Source organism: Micrasema longulum, unplaced genomic scaffold (genome assembly GCF_059751315.1).
Source record: "Micrasema longulum isolate JH-2025_06_02 unplaced genomic scaffold, ASM5975131v1 h1tg000087l, whole genome shotgun sequence".
In the NCBI taxonomy this organism is placed as follows: Eukaryota; Metazoa; Arthropoda; class Insecta; order Trichoptera; family Brachycentridae; genus Micrasema; species Micrasema longulum.
In genome coordinates, this window is record NW_028277293.1 from 313,535 (window position 1) to 333,781 (window position 20,247).

The 20,247-nt window shown below is 32.1% G+C and overlaps 1 protein-coding gene across 1 annotated transcript in view; it reads left to right on the forward strand.

Moving 5' to 3' along the window:
* AcCoAS (acetyl coenzyme A synthase) overlaps positions 1 to 19,584 on the forward strand; it is a 73,071-nt gene extending 53,487 nt beyond the window's left edge. The window contains exons 3-9 of the mRNA XM_088234524.1: positions 2,845 to 3,075; positions 3,594 to 3,709; positions 9,577 to 9,769; positions 11,755 to 11,888; positions 12,898 to 13,087; positions 17,630 to 17,819; positions 18,964 to 19,584. Coding sequence (XP_088090650.1) covers positions 2,845 to 3,075; positions 3,594 to 3,709; positions 9,577 to 9,769; positions 11,755 to 11,888; positions 12,898 to 13,087; positions 17,630 to 17,819; positions 18,964 to 19,403 — 1,494 coding nt within the window. The 3' untranslated portion in view covers positions 19,404 to 19,584. The remainder of the gene's footprint in view (positions 1 to 2,844; positions 3,076 to 3,593; positions 3,710 to 9,576; positions 9,770 to 11,754; positions 11,889 to 12,897; positions 13,088 to 17,629; positions 17,820 to 18,963) is intronic.
* Positions 19,585 to 20,247: the final 663 nt, after the last annotated feature.

Consider the following 20,247-nt stretch of genomic DNA (forward strand, 5'->3'; position numbering starts at 1 on the left):
AGGCAAATTTAACCGATTAAATTACAATAGCCACAGAAGTTTTCACTTCAGTCGTGCCGGTCGTGCGGTCCTATTATTTCAACACACACGAATAACGCGCAATATTGTATATAATTCGTTGGGTGCATAGACTGCATAAGTACTGCGTGCAACCCAGCTAATGCGTTCTCTATATATTTCATTGCAAATGTTATATTATATTTTGGTATTCCATTGTATTTTTCTTTTGAACCCATGTCACATGATTCCATGTCATTAGGCCTCATCGCTATATTTTTTATATTTTTGTATTAAAATTTCTGTTGCAAAATTTTTGCAAAAAGCGTTTTGCATTGAAATGGTGGCGAATTAAAAAAAATATATGTAAAGGGTACAGGATATAAAAAATGGATGTCAATTTTAAAATGAGACATCAAGGCTGTAGGTACTTTTTAAGATACCTGAACAAGAAAAAAATACATACAACGGATAAAGGATGGATATCAGTTAAATACTGGAAATAAAATAATAATTTTAATTATTTGAAAACCATTTTAGATGGTATAAAAAAGTATATGCAATTTTCACTAAGTAGGTTCCTTCCAATTTTCACTAAAGGTTTGAAAACTTAAAAACGTAATATTTCAGAACACAATTTTTCGACATTTATCCTTTATATCCTGCACCCTTTAAATATGCTCCATAAAATATAACAATTTATGCATTATGATTACTTGTAAATGAAACTTGTTTACAAATTGGGAAATCAGTTTACTACCCAGAATCTCGAATTGAATGTTTTTTTTTTTTTATTTCCGTAATCAATAGTTCTGTAATTAATCCAAAGGAGTAAATTTTTCTTTTCAAACAAAAAGAATTTGCTCTTCAAATGTTAACCGTTTTTTTATAATTTTGCTTAATTCTTCTCAACTTTTTCCACTATTTAAAAACAAAATCTTTTGACAAATATTTTTTCTTATTTTATTTTTTACTTTTTAAAAAAATACTACACCAAACATAAAAAATATTTTTACAATAATCTTAGATAATGGGAAAGCAATGTAAGTAGTCAATTCACAACCCAAATGGAAAAGTATGCCGAATTTTGGTTTTAGAATTAGCAAAAATTCCATAGTTTTTTTCCCACCATCTAGGTGAAATCTGTGGATATGTAATTTCCAATTCACTAATAACTTTATTCATGATAATATGACTGATTGATAAATCAATGCTCTTAACATAGTTATTGTTTCCATTGTCGTGCAAACTTGTGGTTAGCATTGAACAATTACTTCAAATGAAATTAATCATTAAGAAATTTTTAATAATTAATAATTTTAAATAATTGCGATTTCAGTGTTCATTAAGTTTTTCTGAGTTGTAGTGCCGTTTGTGTAACCTTATGTACCTACTTAGGATTAAAGCCATGTAACCGTATAACCCACAATAACTCAATGTGCTGCCTTTTAAAAAAACGCTTATGCTTTCATGAATACTGGAAAAAATATAAAATCTCTTAAATATTTTTAATCGGTATCAATTGGAAAAAATAACAGCAAAAATTCAATCAATAACCATTTTAAAATTATAGTTCCTTTTCCTAATTAATTATGTATTATTATTTTTAAAAAAGAAAAAATTGTTTCCAAAAAAATTCATGTGTTTTATTGAATTCATATTGATGAATATCGTTATATTTATTTTTTATGTGTACAAGCTTTAAAAGGGTTGTTACAAATTCAATGTTTTTCTTTTACATTAAAAAATATACATATTTTTGCTTATTTTTTTGTATTACTTATATATAGATATCATACGAGTATTTACATTATACATAATTCTTGACTTGGGCGTAAAAACTCACTTAAAACAGAGAGATGCAAAAACAGTTTGGCGTAGAAATGTTGACAAGTGTATATCAAACCTGCATTGCGTGAAATTTATGTATGTAAAACTCTGCCCATTCATATGTTTGCATCACTTATCAATTTACATGTTGACGTGTTAACAAAATATGTTCCAGCGTTTATTATATCCATGGTACATTTTTATATTTCCCATTTGTCAATAAGACCGCCAACGTACGATAAATGTAAATTTGGAAGCGAAAAAAATACGTTATGTATTTGTGCAGAAAAATGCATTGGTCTCTTACGTCTAAATGGTATGTATGCAAAACCAATGACAGACTTTTTTGTTTATTTTAATTTTGCTTGTACATGCCTGGTTCTTATTTACATCTTACTTACACCTCTTTAAAAATCTATGTTTTATTTTTTAATTTTGTATTTGAGTTGCAATAAATATGTATGGGCATCAGCTATCACAAAAAGTGAGATGGGTGCGGCGCGGCGTTGCCAACTTCGATCAAGCAAAAAACAACGGATTCTGAAAAATAAGATATAAATTTTATATAAAGAAATGTTTAAAAACCGGTAGAATCTCCATCGAATTCGGTAGATTGCTCCCAAATTTGGTACACAGGTAAGGTTGGCAACACTGGATGTGAGTTAGTTTTTAATTATTTCCTTATTTTTTATTAGATCAGAACAGTAAAATATCATTTTTTACTACATGCTGGTAACAATATAGATTTTTTGTCAATTTACCTTAACATTATCAAACAAAAATGTATCTCATGATGTGACCAAAGTGATCTAGTTTCGTCACAAAAAATAAAAGAAGGTGGCGTCAGTCGCCATTTCTAAATCTATTGTGCTGGATACCCCTGTGCAGAGGATCTTTTAAATGCGTCTATATTATGTATATATGTATCCACAGCTCTTCCTTTATTCCACAGTAAAATAAAAACACTGTTATTCGCTTTGCGTTGATTACAATACAAACAATTGTTTTGGTGGTTAGTTTGCAGGGTTTTCATCGGATTCGCTGGCAGAGCGCATGTCTGACTGCCAGTCCAAGTTGCTGATAACTGCCAATGGGGCCTGGCGCGGGGAGAAACTCTTGGCCCTGAAGGCCATCTGCGATGAAGCCATGCAAAAGGCTATCAGCAAATATGAGCACAAGGTGGAATCTTGCATTGTGGTAGCTCATTTCAACCGAGCTACAGAGTGCGCCGATGCCTCTGGTTTTATGGTAATGTATATCGTTCATCAAGAACCAAATGCATAGTATCAACAATATAATGCTTCACCAAATAAACATTTGTTAATTTAAAATCAAAGAATATTTTTTTATACGAGGCATATCCAGAAAGTAAGAGTACTCAATTTTTGTATTAAAAAAATAATTACAGTACATTGTTTGTACATATTACTTATTTTTCCACGTAGTCACCTTCCCGTTCGATGCAGGTTGTAAGTCGTGGCACAAGATTTTTGATCGCTCGCCATCGTGGATTCTCAAAATTTAGAGCTCGGTTAATTTTGTTTATTTAGTGTTTTCATATGATTGTTTTGTTATATAATTTGTGAAAGATAAAACGTTAATTTTATCTTTGAACCTTGACATTTCGACAGTCACTTTTGCTGAAAAAAATAGAAAACAACAAATTTTATCGATTTCTCCACCTTAAAATTATTCTTTTATATTTTTACTCGATACTTTCTTTTATGGAAAATAGTAAACCAAAGATGAATTTATTCATTTTTCAGACGCCGTGGAATGATGGGCGGGATTTTTGGTGGCACGAAGAAATGGAAGATGCTAATACTGCCTGCTCACCCGAGTGGATGGATGCGGAGGACCCTCTCTTCATGCTTTACACAAGGTACAGTAAATAAAGGTGAAATTATTAGCCCGGAAGGTTTTAAAAACATATTGTTACCGATGTACAAGTCATTTTTCGAGTTAAATGGCAATTTATATGAATTTGAATGTAAAAAATAATGGAATTATTTGAACAAAATCAATAGTAGAAATTGATTTTAAAAATAATAGAAAAGGGTTTAATTGTACTTTTTTATTCAGTTCATCAAATATTCCACGATGATTTATTGTTTGGCAACTACGCAAAATTTAACAAATAATCATTAAGAAGTTAAAACAGTAAATGTGACATCAGCACACAAAATAAGAATATATATTAGTTTAATAGAAATAAAGCTGTAGAGAATATAGAAGTCTAGGCATTTACAGAGATTATCATCGACTGGGTTAAGTGATAATATGGAAGTCAACTACCTATGGGCAGAATGGTGAATGTTTCACATTCTGTAAAGTGAGGGGAAAAATCCACAATTTGTCTACAGAGATTTAGACATAGCATATATTATTATAAGTAGGTACCATGTATTATTATAAGGTACCTGCTTTGGTAATTTATATAAATTTCATTCGGCGTACAATTTCATGTTAATGACATGAAATAAATTACTCATCTATTTAAGACAGTATATTTTTTTTATAATTTCAATGATAAATGAGTTGATAAATATCAAACGCCAGTGTGTCCACGATAAGTGAAAAGGAGATAATGAAGCATTTTAATTTTACTCACTAATGACCATATTACCTAGGCATTCGGATTAATTTTACCTTGTTTGGTGATTACGCATGCCTAGAAACATTTTTTCAACGTGAGGTATCACTAGAGAAAACCCTCGGAATAGTTAAAACTGGTATGGACATACAAGGTTTTAAACAACATCAGTGGACTTACATAGTTTAAATATATATATATATTTTTTATTAATAACCCTACAGAGATGAGGTAGAATTTTTTCAAATTCAGGATTATGGATATTCGAGCGTTTACAGGGCTTATGACCTGTCATTGGCTGGGTTAAGTGGCCACTTTACGTACTACAACATTCCCCATTCCGCTTATTAGCGAATATCGACACAGGTAACATTTTTGTATGAACAAAATATGTACATTTGTGTATGTACAAAATACACGTACCAAAAATAATGTTATATATACATATATATAGCTAGACTTACTTGATTTTGATCCAGAACTGTCATTGACTGACGCTAGGGGTTGAACTCAGGAAAAAAAAAGATAAAAACACGGTCGTTATGTTTTATTCCACTTGTAATGTTTTATTCCAATAATAAAAAGCAGTAAAACCGAGTTTTTTATTTTATTTTTATTAATTGAAAACTTGATTGTTTTATTAACAGCATTAAATCACAATAATATGAATAGCTGAAAAATGAATTTTTAATGTTTTATGTAAAACGGTCATTTATTATTGATTAGTTTCAAATTTAAGTTTTTAAATAATTTTATGATGTTTATAAAACTAAAATAATAACTAGATAAAGTGCGTTTACTGCCGTTTCGATTTTGTTTCGAATGTTTGATAAACCTGTGGTAATGTGTCAGTAAAATAAACATTCAATTGAGGACCGTTTTAACATAGCGAAATACCTACAAAACGTAAATTTTTCAGGAGAAGGTTTTTTCATGTTAAAAATAAAACTATTACGATTTCAAATAAAATAAAAATTACATTTTTTGGGTGTATAAAATCCTTACACATGTACTAAATATCAACAATGTAGAATCAGTAAAATTATTTATAAAAATGTTCTAAATTCACGAATTTTCACAAAAAATAAATATCTACATATTTTTGTGATAGGAATGGATGGAAAATTGATTTATGTTGGGAATTAAATAAGTTTACTTTTGTATGAAATTATTGTAAACTGATTTTTTGTAAAATTATATGTCTACTGACATATCTAAGTACCCATGTAAATATACACATTTAGGTATTTACCTCCAATATATTTTTTACATACATAATAGCACAAATAAAGTGATAATATATTTCAAATAACATTATTTTATTATTATTATTATACTTCTTTTTTAATGGCCGAAATCATGTTTAGTTTGTGATTTTTTTTCTATTTTAAAAAACTTAACACCCCAAAAAAATATGTAGATATTTTGCTTTGTGAAAACTTTATGTACTGTCAAACGTGACAATTTTGCCCAGTTTTAACAAACTTTTACAATATCATAATTTTTTGTATAGGACTACTCCTATTCATTTTGTTGAATAGTAATACTAATTATTCTGAGCATTTTTACAAGTAAAAAACGTTTGCTTTTTTTTATTTGTGCAATTTTAGAAGACAAAACATGCTGGGCAAAATTATCTCTACTTGTTGACAATTTTGCCCACTTGGTAATTGACTGTTATTTTTGGTTTTATCATCCTTATCATACGGTTTATTACTACTTTTTGGGCGAAAAAAACTGTTTCAGTTTAAACAATAGCATCATTGAGGCATCACCATTATAAAATCAATGAAAAAACCGGGTGGGCAAAATTGTCAACTATTTCCTCAATTTTTCTATAAAATGTGGATTTGTGGGCCAGGGTTAGAACATAATTGGATTTTTAACAAAACCAAAGGAGTTTATCTCTAATCCTTTTAATTTGTTCGTGTTTGACTATACATAAGCCAATTATTTTTTTATACAAACCATTTCAGTTCTGATGCGATTTTCGTAATTAAGGGAGCTTGCCCCCAAAACGATTTTTCTTTAAATGTGTATGTAGAAAAAAAAACTATCTTGATTTTTTTGTACAGCAGTGCAATTAATTGCTAGATTACCTATACTTTGAAATTGTATTTTTGTACAGAATTCATAATATTTTGTATGTTTTATTTTCTTCTTTAGACTGTTAAAAATATTTATACAAAAAACATTTAAAATGAAAAATAAGTCTTCATAATTTCACAAAAAACTGGCAAATTTAATAAATAAAACTTTCTAAAATTTGGTCGGATATTCTTACATTTTTTTTAATGGTTTAAATTATTTTTGAATGGTAAAAATTAAAATTGGGTTTTGTACAACAATTTTTAATTTACTCTCATAAAATGGCTCAATCTTGCAGTTTGTAAGATTTACATTGAATTTATGAAAACCTTGACGCAAGATTACAGGTTCAGGTAAAGATTTCATTATGTTCTAATTAAATACATCAGCAATATCCTCAACTCGAGATCACACAAAGCTCCATTACGTTTGCGTCTTACAAATGACATAACAATATAAAAATTGTGGTAGTTGATGCGCTGATAACTTAACCGACATAATATTTGTTATTTTTCGTATCAACAGTGTTAAACTTTACTAAAACCAAAGCGACTTCTTCACCGTTATTAATTTCAAGCGGATTTTCGTTTTCCTCGGCCGAAGATTCGGAGGCACGTTGTTCATATTCGTCGTAATGACTTATGATAAATGTCTCGAAATCTGTTGATTCATCAACTGAGTAGGCATCAAAGTCTGTTGTTTCCGTGTCACTATGACATTTTTTCAATGTTCTCCTCTATAAGGTGTAGGTATCTTTTGATCCTGATGACAGAGAAAAATCGGATGGATTGTTTACCAATTGCTGTGTGATATAAAAAGTTTAAATGAACAGAATACTTAACTGGCTCGTCATTTTCAGCGTGTATTTGAGTTGAAACCCCCATAAGATTTTAAAATCTTATTTGTTAAATCTTTGGCAAAAAAACGGATTTATGGGCCAGTTTGAACAAAACATCCCGTTACCTCGTTTAAAATCATGTTTTTGCCGTTTACTTCATTTTCTTTTATATTTTCTACTTTGTTTTTTTCTACTTTCTTGGATAATGTTTTTTTAATGTAGTATGTAGCGACAACCCTAGACGTGGGCAAAATTGTAAAACACTATCTAAGAAATCTAAGACAATTTTGCCCACTTAAATATCTATTGTGTTTGTTCAAATAGATATACAGAAATGAGTTATATAGCGTCTTTATTATGTATGCAATGAAATGTATAAAACTTACTTTCCTCCTTTTAACACAAACTCCGCAACAACAAAAGTTTTGACAATATTTGTAGATATACACAAACAGACCTTCAAGTTTAACTTCAAATTTCAAGTGATCAACTGAAGCTGGCGGTAAACTAAATATTTAGTTTTGCCATGGAACTATCAAAATATACTTACCAATTGTAATTTTTATGATACCAGTAACTTTTCTTACTTTAAAACTTGATTTTGTTAAGGATTTCGGCAGTGGGCAAAATTGTCATGTTTGACGGTAGTGTAGTTATTTCGTTTTGTAAAAATTCACGATATTTGAACCGCTACAACTTCGCATATATATCCTTTTGTTAAAGTTTTATTTCACCAATCGATAAATCTTACATGGAAGAACCCATTTCAATAAAAAAACGCATTTGGTTTTTTTTGTAAAAATTTCACTTTGTGAAAACGGTCATCAATTTTTGTTCGTGTAAGCACGCACATTTGAATTATTTATATGAAATCTTATTTTTAACATAATTTTAATTGACTGAACCATGTGTGTATTTAATTATATTATAGTAATATTTAGCCTGTAAACGTCTATTGCTGGGCACAGCCCTCCCCTCAATTATTGTAATAAATAAAATTGAAAACAAAAACCAGTACCCCGGAATGAAATCACCCAACGCGAGTTCGACCCTGACAAAGCCCTAACTTTAAAATAAAAATATTAGTAGCAAAGTCGTTCACTTACAATTTCTGCTTCTTCTCGGCTTTCTTTCGCTGTGTTTTTGTATTGTTCCTTTTTCTAGCTTTACTGGGGTCAACATTTTCCAAATTAGGGCTCATTTTGCCTGTTTTAGGCTATTTAAAACGAATAAAAATCACAACCTTTACCACATAGACAACACTGTCAAAATCATGATGGCCGCCATAACGGCCAACTTCTGATTGGCTTGTACCTTGACGCCACGTACCAAACTTTCTAATTTTGCCCGCTTTTTTACAATTATGTTAGTTTTAAAAAAAAAAATGTATCCTATGCTTTACTTTTTCATTTCTACGAATGACCTATTTAGTCATTGAATTTACAATTGTAATTTCAGTAATAGATAAATATTCTTCTTTCATCCAGAAAACCCAGAGAATAAATTCCATTTGTCAGCAACAAGATCAAAAAACTTTGTGATCAGATTGGCTTGTTGTTCTGACTCTGACACATCCAAAAAAGGATTTAGAATCCTTATTTTTCAGTTTCTATCTCCAGCAACCTTTATTGGAGAGTAAAAAAAAACTTAAGACCCACTTGTTCTTTAAATAATTTGAATAAATCCACAGCTTGTGATAGCAAAATATATTTTTTTGCTTGAACTAAAAAATTTAAATATTAAATAAAAATTTAATGAGTATTCATTAAATCACTTTGTAAAAGCGCCCTTGAGATGTTATATTTTGAAAACGGCTTTTTCTAAGTTAGCCATGATAATAATACTACCGATGAATGGACTGTTTCAATTTCTTCGACAATCTTCTGAATGTAAAAAAAATACCGTAAATCATTATTTGTAAAGGCATTGTCCACAAATGAATTACTGCAATGAATCCATTGATTTTACCTCAGTTGTTAGAATATTTTCTTCTCTTCCTTGGAGACACTACTTTTATCTGCTTCAAAGCGCACAAATACCACAAATTGCGCACAATCTAAAATATCAGTTGAATGATCAAATTGCTGGGAAAAATAATGGTTTTTATTAATTCTTTTGAATAATTGTTCTCAAATTAATTGCATTAGATGTACAAGTATCAGCTTTAAGCTGCTAGTGTAGTATTAAATAATAATAATGTATAATCATAAATATTATTAAATAATTTCAGCGGGTCAACTGGAAAACCCAAGGGGGTTCTTCACACCACAGCGGGCTACTTGATTTATGCAGCCACTACATTCAAGTATGTGTTTGATTATCGCCCTGAGGATGTGTACTGGTGCACAGCTGATATTGGTTGGATCACAGGGCACACATATGTCACTTATGGCCCACTGGCTAACTGTGCCACTTCTGTGATGGTAAAATATACACTTTTGCTTTTAAAGGGTACATGGCAAAAATAGGCTCATTGTGTTTTTTTGGTTTTCGAGATGGTAATGCCCTTTTTTCTCTTAAATGAGTTCAATAGAGTGAAATATTCCAAACGAACAAACTGTGGATCCTTGTCTGTCTGATAAATAGTATTTAAAAAATATTGGGCCATGGCTAGCAAAACAGTAAAAAATGGGATCATTACTGGAATGTGTTAGTTTTTGTATCTAAATTTATTGCAACACAGAGGGAAAGCATTTTGAGAAGGGAATTTATTTATTTTATTTTATGTCACATAAACCTTTTTATTTTCTATGAACACCTCACTAGGCATAACCCATGTTGAGACATTCATTTATATTATTTTATAATATGTTCTAGTTACGGTAGTTGGTATTTATAATAATATATACATAAACATATACACATAAATGTATGCATAGATGTACACATACATCATACATATATAAATAGATAGTTAAATCAATAATAATAATAACAGAGAAATCATAATAGTAGTAATATAAGAAATGTAATACACAGAGGTACTGTGCAGATATCGAGCCGAGAAGCAAGCCACCGTAACAGGCTATTTGGCTCCTGTACACTCATACGACAATGTTTTATATGTTATTCAAAAACACTGTATGGATATAAACATAAATTATAAATAGCAGACATGCAACAATAATTTGGAGTTCAAATAAAGTACTGTTTTGGTGGGGTGATCATCTCACGACAGTTTTCAGGACCCAAATCCAGAAGACATTTTTAATCAATTATTTTAATTGCTGTTAATTTGCATTTAATTTTAAATCAATACGTACAGTGTTGTAAATTTTGGGAGCAGGGTACATGTGACTCCTCTGACCAAATTATGTTGTCATTTGAGGTGGCACAAATAGTTGTGCCTTTTGTAATCTTGTTTCATCGATTATATTATGTTAACTCTTACCATTTTTATGTGTGTGAATGAGAATTGCCCTAGCGTACAGTTGCCTGCTGTCCAGAACACCTACTCCTTCAAACACCTCCGTTGTGGGTGTTCTGATAGGGACCTCGAGTAGAGCCTTGAGTACATATTTTTGTGCTTTTTCCAAGGTATGCATACTTTTGCTGGCTCCGCCCCATACCATTATTCCGTAGTCTATAATGGTTTGATACATTGAGTAGTAAACTTGATTTAACGTTTTTTGTCAAAAATGTTTCTTACAGTATTCAATGTATAAACAAGTTTTTTGACCTCAGCTGAAACAGCATTATCTATGTGACTTGTCCAGTCCAAGGTACAATAGATTTTGATTCCTAGATATCTTATATTTTTTACATTGTTTATAAATTTACATGTGCATTTGACACTATCCAGATCAGTTTTATTGCATTAACGAATCATTAATCTATCTAATTGTATTTGTTAAAAGATATCTTCATTTTATGATAATCCAAACTTGTTTTATTTATCGTTTTGGGCTGTTCACATCTAGGTTTGTCTGCATTTATTTTTATGTTTATCATTATCATGTGATGATCTGTAAAAGATGATTAATTTATATAATATTTGTGTGAGCATTTTAGTTTCTTTGAGCTAGCTTCAAGGGAGTGGTTGGGCCAAGGTAATTAATCCTTTCCGCTGATCGCGTCTGTATATTTTGCTGTGTCCTGACTTTATCTAAAGATTTCCAGAAGTTCACAAGCGCCTCTTATATATGAACTGAGTGTCCATTTTTATTCTTATTTTTGTTCTCCTGTAAAATTCATTATTAATTTGTTATAGAGCTTGTTTTTGCCATGTACCCTTCAAATGTGTTACTATAAAATATCTTATAAAGCATTCTAATCGGTGAAATTTATTGATAGATGGTAATGATATTTTACTGATAATGCCAATACTTCACATTCGAATTAAGAGATTAATGTAGCTTATCTGAATTATTAATGATGCGCTTAATGTTGTTTGTTTGTTTCTGTACAGTTTGAGGGTACTCCATTCTATCCAGACAATGACCGTTTCTGGGTAATTGTTGACAAATACAAAGTTACCCAATTTTACACAGCCCCTACTGCTATCAGATCATTGATGAAGTTTGGTGACGAAATAGTAAAAAGGTAAACATTATTTCTTATTACAGTCAACAACCATCCAGACTAGTGTTCTTAGAGATTTGAGATTTAAGATCTCGATATAAATGGCAATTTGATATTGAGTATCTTTAATTTTTTAAGTTATGGATATTTATTTATTTACATTTTACAAAATTATTCTAATAAAATAACAGCAGTGAAAAAATTATAATAAGTACATGGTTATTAGTAAAAAAGTATCATTAAAAATATAATCAATGTTTTGAGTGTGACCAAATGTCAAAAAGACAGACTGGATTTCCTCCCTAGGGAGATATTAAGATCTGAATCTGTTACAACAGAGAGGAAAAACCTTTTTGAGAGGGGAACAATATGGATTTCTGGGCATTTACAATGCTTATGACATGTAATTGGCGGGTTTAATATTTTATTTAAAAATAATCAACAGATGGAAGAGTTAAAGAAACACAGTGTGTAAAGTGACCTCTTAAACTACCCAGTGACAGTTCATCAGCCCTGTAAATGACTAGACATCCATTAATCCATCTCAAAACTGTTTTCCCTCTCTATTCCAACAAATTAAATTTAAATTAATGGTAAGTTAAATAAAACGACAGTAATAGTTACATAGTTAAATAAAACGACAGTAATAGTTATATAGTTAGAGGAAAAAAAACTTAAAAGGAATGTTTGAAAGTTAAGTTACTTGTAGTTTGGGTAGTTTGAAATGTACCTAAAATTATTTTGGTTGTTCAATAGTTTCGGATAAGGTTTCAGTGGTGAATTTCTTTAATAATGAGAAAGCAAGGGAAAATTAAAATAATAACAATATTGAGGGTTTACCTATATTTGTAATGGCAAAGAAGCATGCCGAGTTTGATTTCCGGCGAGATCACCACAGCCTGTGGGCCCGAGCCTTCTCCGTATTGTAAATCTTATATGATTAGGCCCCTTGGCCCATTTGATGCAAAGAAACAGTGCAACTTGATGCGAAATTTATAAAAAATATAATAATAAGTAAAATGAATTTCAGGCACAGTTTGAATTCCCTTCGTATCCTGGGGAGTGTGGGAGAACCGATAAACCCTGAGGCCTGGCTGTGGTACAGGAAGTTAGTTGGGCACAACCTTTGCTCTATTGTGGACACATTTTGGCAAACCGAAACGGGAGGTCATGTACTCACTCCACTTCCCGGAGCCACTCCCATGAAACCTGGGGCAGCGGTAACTATATACTTTTAAAAAAATAATCATGTGAAGGTGTTACAGGTGAAGTGAACTAACTGACATTTTAAAGGTGAAGTAAACTCATTCTGTAATCAAAAACCTTTTTTTCCGATTATTTATGATCAAAACTTCCATGTCAATAAAAAACATCAAAGCAGTTTAGTAAAAAAGTTGGCAAAAAGCTCATAAAAACATTGAATACAAAAGTTTTACCATTTTGTCAGTTGGTTCACTTCACATTAAGATTTGAAAATTAAGAATGGACAAAATAATAATCCTGTAAATTACTGTGAAATTTCCTTGCTGAGTGCTACTCTGAAACTGCTAACAAGTATAATCAAAATGAAATCTAAATTTCTCAGTTCTTTCCTTTTTAACATTATTATACATAAAGTAATGGAGGAGGTGAGTTCTTTGGGCCTACAAAATAAACTAATCAACATAGTATGTTATGCAGACGACCCTGCAATATTAACAGAAAATGAAGACGATCTTCAGAAAATGCAGGCAGAACTCTTAGGGATCGGATCAAAAGTGAAACGATTAGGTCTGTCTGTGGCGTTGACAAAATAACAATTATTTATTCAGTTTTCATTATGTACTTACGCGTGCCTGATGATGCATATGAGCATCATGAGATTGATACATAAAATTCAATGTATCTTAATCATCTGTTACATGATCAATCTTACGCTTGATATCACTTAAGGGGGAATGGAACCCAGAGTCTTAAGCATTGTAGGAGAACACCCGTGTCTTCACTACAAGGCGGATTTGTCTCCGTTTGCTTTGTCTGCCATGTTTGAGGTCCTAGATTCAATTCCTAGCAGGATTGTGGACAGGAAATATTTTATTTAAAGGTGGTCTTATGCTGCAATATTTCATTTTTCCGGGACCGGCATCTGAAGCGTTATACTGATCACCGGATCAGTATACTTATAAATTGTGTTAACAACTGGACTGTCATCGAATGTGCATGTGATCTTAGTATTCTCAGCGCGATGGCTAACAAGTTATTTTAGTTATAAATAAGTCATTCCATTCACTGTGTCATGTTATCGCATGCATCATTAATCAAGATAACAACAAGTCCCTAGTTGACTACAGGACATCTGATAGAGCCTGCCGCGAGATAAGTTTGAACATTAAGGTTGAAGGAATCCCATTACAAGGTGGGTAATAGCATTAATTTGTATTAGGGTTCGGTAGAAAAGCATATGAAGGTAATGCAATTGCAACTACAAAATCTGCCAACCAGCAAAACCCGCATATTTCGAGCGCTTATTTACTATCTGGCGAGTGGCGTGATCACCTTCCAAGTAACAAAAATGATCAAGAAATGCTTCAGTTGGAGTACCAATGAGGTGCCCTATGAACCATTGGGTGGCGGATAGGGAAGTGAAGAATGACTAGGTGGCGCCACTTCTGCTTCTCGCACCTTCAATTTAACATTTTTATATCAAAATACACGCGGCCTTAATTCTAAATGTATAGATTTCTACAATGAAGTGGTCGGGTGTGAATTTGATATAATATGTTTGACAGAGACATGGCTCAGTGCCAGCGTTTTAAGCTCGGAACTTTTTACTCCTGACTTTGTAGTGTTTCGGAGAGATCGTGTCACTTCTAGTAGTGCTCACAGGCAGGGTGGGGGGTGTTTGTTGGCCGTGAGACACAGAGAAGCGATGAATATTCAGCGGTTTTCTGAGTTGGAAACAACCAATGAAGACTTGTGGCTTAAGCTAACCTACAATGACACGATTATTTTTATCTGTGTGGTTTATTTTCCACCACAAAGTACTGTAGAATCTTTTAAATTATTTTTTGATAAATTGTTATGTAATTTACATTTACTTGTTGATAAGCGTGTCATTGTGTTGGGTGATTTTAATTTGTACTCTGCACGAGGGGGGGAGGTGGATACTGACCTTTCTTTCCTCTGCTCTGTGCTGAAACTCACTCAATACAATGGCATTCTTAACAATAAGGAACGAACGCTAGATTTAATTTTCTCAACAGTTCCGATATCCATTTTTCGAAGCGAGTCTCCTCTCACTAAGGAGGATGCTTATCATCCTGCTTTGCTTTTTAAGTACAAAGTTGAATCTCTAAACACACGCACCGCCGTTCCCATAACGCATATAACATCGGAAAGGGGATGGGATTTTACTAAAGGTGATTTCCGCTCCCTTTACGACTCCTTTTTTAATGCTGATTGGGACGGCATAATAGATTTAACTGATGTTAATGAGGCTGTTCATTATTTTTATAACACTGTTTACAATTGTTTAGATGAGTGCTTTCCGAGGAAACCCCCGGCTGTGAGTAACAGGAGATATCCGAGGTGGTTCTCTCGTGATATTATCAGTGACATCAGAAAAAAACACGGATACCACAAAAAGTGGAAGTCTTCTGGTGATCCATACTACTACTCTCTTTTTAGTAATCTTCGAACCGAGGTAAAACAGAAAAGAAATGCAGCCTTTGACTTTTATATTTCCGATATCGAATCAAATATCTTGCGAAATCCCAGTGACTTTTGGAGATATATTGGCTCTAAGCGCCGGGATGGAGGGATCATGGACTCCATGACCTGGAAATGTCAAGACGTTCGAAATGTGGATATTGTGAATGCTTTTGCTAGTAATTTTAAATCTGTTTACTGTTCTACTCCGAATAAAGAGGTGCATCTAAATAAACAAAGTTCGTCTCAAGGCTCGCAAAATATTTCAATAGATTATTTCAGCGAAACTGATGTCTTCAAATCTATTAGTTCTTTAAAGAACACTTGTTCACTTGGTCCCGATTTTGTTCCAACCGCTGTGCTGAAGAGTTGTGTACACATTTTCAAAAAACCACTAACTGTTATTTTCAATCTGTCCTTAAAAACAGGTGTCTTTCCGGAGTTATGGAAGATCTCCAAAATTTCTCCAGTGTTTAAAAAAGGGAATAAAACATGTATCGAAAACTATAGGCCGGTGGCAATTTTATCTGCTCCTGCAAAGGCATTTGAATGGTTGATATATCATTTTGTCAATCCCCAATTAGAACCATTCATATCAAACGAACAACATGGATTTCGGCCTGGGCGTTCAACCAATACAAATTTGATGGTGTTTACGAATTTTGTCACTAAGTCACTCGACAAAGGTGCTCAAGTAGACTGTTCGTACAACGATTTTTCCAAAGCGTTTGATAAGGTAGATCACCAACTTTTGCTTCTGAAACTTCAGAGGATTGGCTTTAGCGACATTCTTCTGAAGCTATTCACAAATTATCTTACAGATCGTAAGCAATATGTGTCATATGGACTGTATCAATCTGAAACATTTTAATACCTCTTCAGGGGTTCCTCAAGGATCTAATTTGGGACCATTGTTATTTTTAATCTTTATAAATGATATTGGTAAAGTCATAAAATTTTGTAATTTTCTCTTATTTGCTGACGACCTAAAAATTTTTTGTGAAATACTGACTTCTTCAGATTGTATTAAACTTCAGTGTGACATTCAAAATATTATTCAATGGAGCAAACAAAACAAATTGTTCTTCAATGTTTCCAAATGTTTTGTAATGGCATACACAAGAGCATCCAAAACAATATACTATCGTTATCTCATGGACGGAGTAAGACTTGAAAGGGTTTCAACGTCCAGAGATCTCGGGGTGTTGTTTGATGCTCAGTTATCTTTTAATCTTCATATAGTTAATCTATGTAATGACTCCCTTAAAATGCTTGGTTTTGTTCTTAGAAATGCCAAGATCTTTTCTAACACTCAGATTTTGAGGACATTGTATAATTCCTTGGTAAGAAGTCGTTTGGAGTTTAGTTCCATTATTTGGTCGCCACATGAGACTCGATACTCTTTGATGGTGGAGAGAGTGCAGAAAAAATTTCTGCGCTATCTGTACCTTAAAGAGTGTGGATATTATCCTTGGCTCTTTCCAACTGACTTTTTACTGGGAATGCTAGGCTATCAGTCATTATGGAGGAGGAGGGACGTTCATTTGGGTGTTCACTTTTTCCAGGTGATCGGTGGTCGCATACATAACTCAGAAATTCTGATGGATGTGGGTCTGTTCGTACCTGATAACTATCTTCGACAAAGACAGCATCGATTGTTTTACCTACCGCGATGCAGAACCAACCTGCCAATGGTTATGCCGGTTGGTAGAGCAATCTTGCTACTTAATCGCATCGCCTCGGATGTCGACATATTTCACGACAGTGGGCCTTCCCTTAGGAAAGCACTTTCTAACATTTAATTTTTCTTTTTACATTTTGTTATATTATTTTAATAACATAATTATCTACTGTAATTTGTGATCTATTATTGTATTTAGAATGAATTGGGTATTTTTCTGTAATGTTCTAAATATCTGAATAAAATAAATGAAAATTTATTTATTTATTATCTAAGTGATGATGAATATTGTCTAATATGAATTATGAATGAACATTCAAAACCAGATGGTTCTTTGGGTGATATGGCAAATATGCGATATGAAATATTTTAGAATAAATGCATTTGTTTTCAGTCTTTCCCGTTCTTTGGAGTAGACCCGGTGTTGCTGGATGATAATGGAAGTGTTATTGAAGGCCCCGGGGAAGGTTACCTGGTGTTTTCCCGTCCTTGGCCTGGTATGATGAGGACTCTGTACAATAACCACCCCAGATTTGAGTCTACGTACTTTGCCAAGTTTCCTGGATATTACTGTACTGGTGATGGTGAGGCATTCATTTCTACTAACACAATTTGGCATGCAACAGAGCACAAGTAAAATTAAATCTAAAATAATGTAAATACTTTTGAAATAATAATATGAATCATTTTGTCTTATTTTCTAATTTTGTTTGCTTATGATTTTTTTGATTTAAAAGAACTTGTCAACTTACTTGAATATTGGTTAAATTCTTGAAATTGACAAATGTTTAGTACACTTATACTATAATATCATGTAATAAATGAAATCAACTATTCTATCCCCTCAATTCTCCTCTTTTTAGTGTGTTTTTCGTTTCTATTCATCTTCACTTTATTTCCTTTTTCTATAATTAATTACATATTTGATGATTAATGATGATTTTATTTTGTGTTATCTGCTATAATACTTTATCTACTATTTAACTGTATATTGTTGGAGCGTTTATTAAATTAATAAATCAGAAATCAATCAGTGCTTGCTAATTCAATAGTTGTTCTTGACCTTTATCTGTTCACACATTTCAATCTTTCATGTCATGTGACCATTGATTTGTGTATTCCCAAAATAGTTGTATGTTTACTAAAAAAATTTAAAAAACATTTATTTTTTAATACTTCATTAATTTATCACAAGCATTAATCAACAGATAAACTAGTGATGAAACGGACATCCGGTAACTATATGCCACCTGGCAAAACGTTATGTGTGTCATTTGTCATTCAAAATATGCATATTTTAAACCTTTGTAAAAAAAATCTTTAACATGGAAAAATTATGGCTTATTTTTTTTTAAAAGTAATAAAAAAATACAAAAAGAACTTATTAACCGGCCTTGTTTGTTTTTTTTTGTGTTTTAAACTTGATGGCTGCTCTCAGGTAAAAATCCTGAATAAGGAAATCGAGTGGAGTCTGTCTCGTTGTGTAGTGGTTGGCACGTTTGCCTTCCATTCTTGAGGTCCTGAGTTTGATTCCTCGCAGGGTGGATGCGAAATATTGATTTTGAGGGTTTGACGCTGGCACCTAAAGTGTAGGACTGATCACCTTATCTTTATGTAACTGATGATCGAAATACGCGGCATTTGGTTTACCAATGCAGTGCCCTTTGCACGGAATGATGATGCTTGATTTTCTAATAAAATTAAAGTAAATTAAATTCCATTTTTTAGGAGCTTCTAGAGATGAAGATGGATATCTTTGGGTCACAGGTCGTGTAGATGACATGTTGAATGTGTCTGGCCATCTGATGTCTACTGCAGAAGTAGAAGGAGTACTTACCGAGCACCCTGACGTTGCTGAGTCTGCAGTTGTGTCCAAGCCTCATCCCATCAAAGGAGAATGTCTCTACTGCTTCATAACTCCAAACGAAAATTCTGTTTTCAACAAAGCGCTGACTGACCAGCTGAAGAAAAAGGTTCGTGAAAGAATTGGCCCATTCGCGATGCCTGACGTCATCCAACATGCCCCCGGACTTCCAAAAACTCGCTCCGGTAAAATAATGCGTAGAATCTTACGCAAAGTTGCTATGGGAGATACAGATGTTGGAGACATTTCCACTCTAGCTGATGAGAGCATTGTCAAACATTTGTTTGCTAACAGACCAATGTAGGCTCGACCTTTATTCTTAATATTTATTCTGAATGTTATTTCATTATAGGTGGTTTAATACGTAATGTGTAGTTACAACCTGCAAGTACTTTTGATAAAGAACTTAACATTACTACTCTGCACCTTGTAAAAAACTGTCAGCACAAAAGGAGAATAAAAATAAAGTAACCGAGATAGTACTCAAACCAAAATATTCCATTTAAAAAATATTATAAGATTGTTGTATACTTTAAGTCCATTTTTTTTTTAACATTTATCTTTTATTTATTTTATAATATGTAGTTAGGTTTATTTTTATATTAGTGTTTGCATTTTGTTTTTCTTTAATATAATAATTAAGTTGTTTGCCTAGCTTATACAATCTACCAAATTGACATTTAACTAGATACACACAGTTTAAAGAAAGTAACAATATACAATCTAAAATTTATATTGATCTACAATATTAGTAGCTGGAAGAAACCAAACATTTATTTAAATTCAAATTATTATTGACCCCCATATTTTTTATTTTATTTTTGTGGATAAATACACTATCTATATTTAACTCAGCTGTACTACGTTAATAAGTAATGTTTTTTTTTATTTAAAAAAGAAATATTTGGTTCATGCTTGTGCGTTTAATGTGGTAAAGACAATTTTAATTTGTATTGAATGTTTCATATAAATAAGGTTCAAATATTTTCTTGTATAATGTGTACAAAAACTACAACTGTAGAGTAATAATTATACTGCTTTTTGAAAAACCGACTAGATCAAACTTGATCTTGTTAGATGCATATCATGGCTTTGGTAATATTTATATCTATTTTCTTGGACACATCATCAGCTTTACATGAAATTTT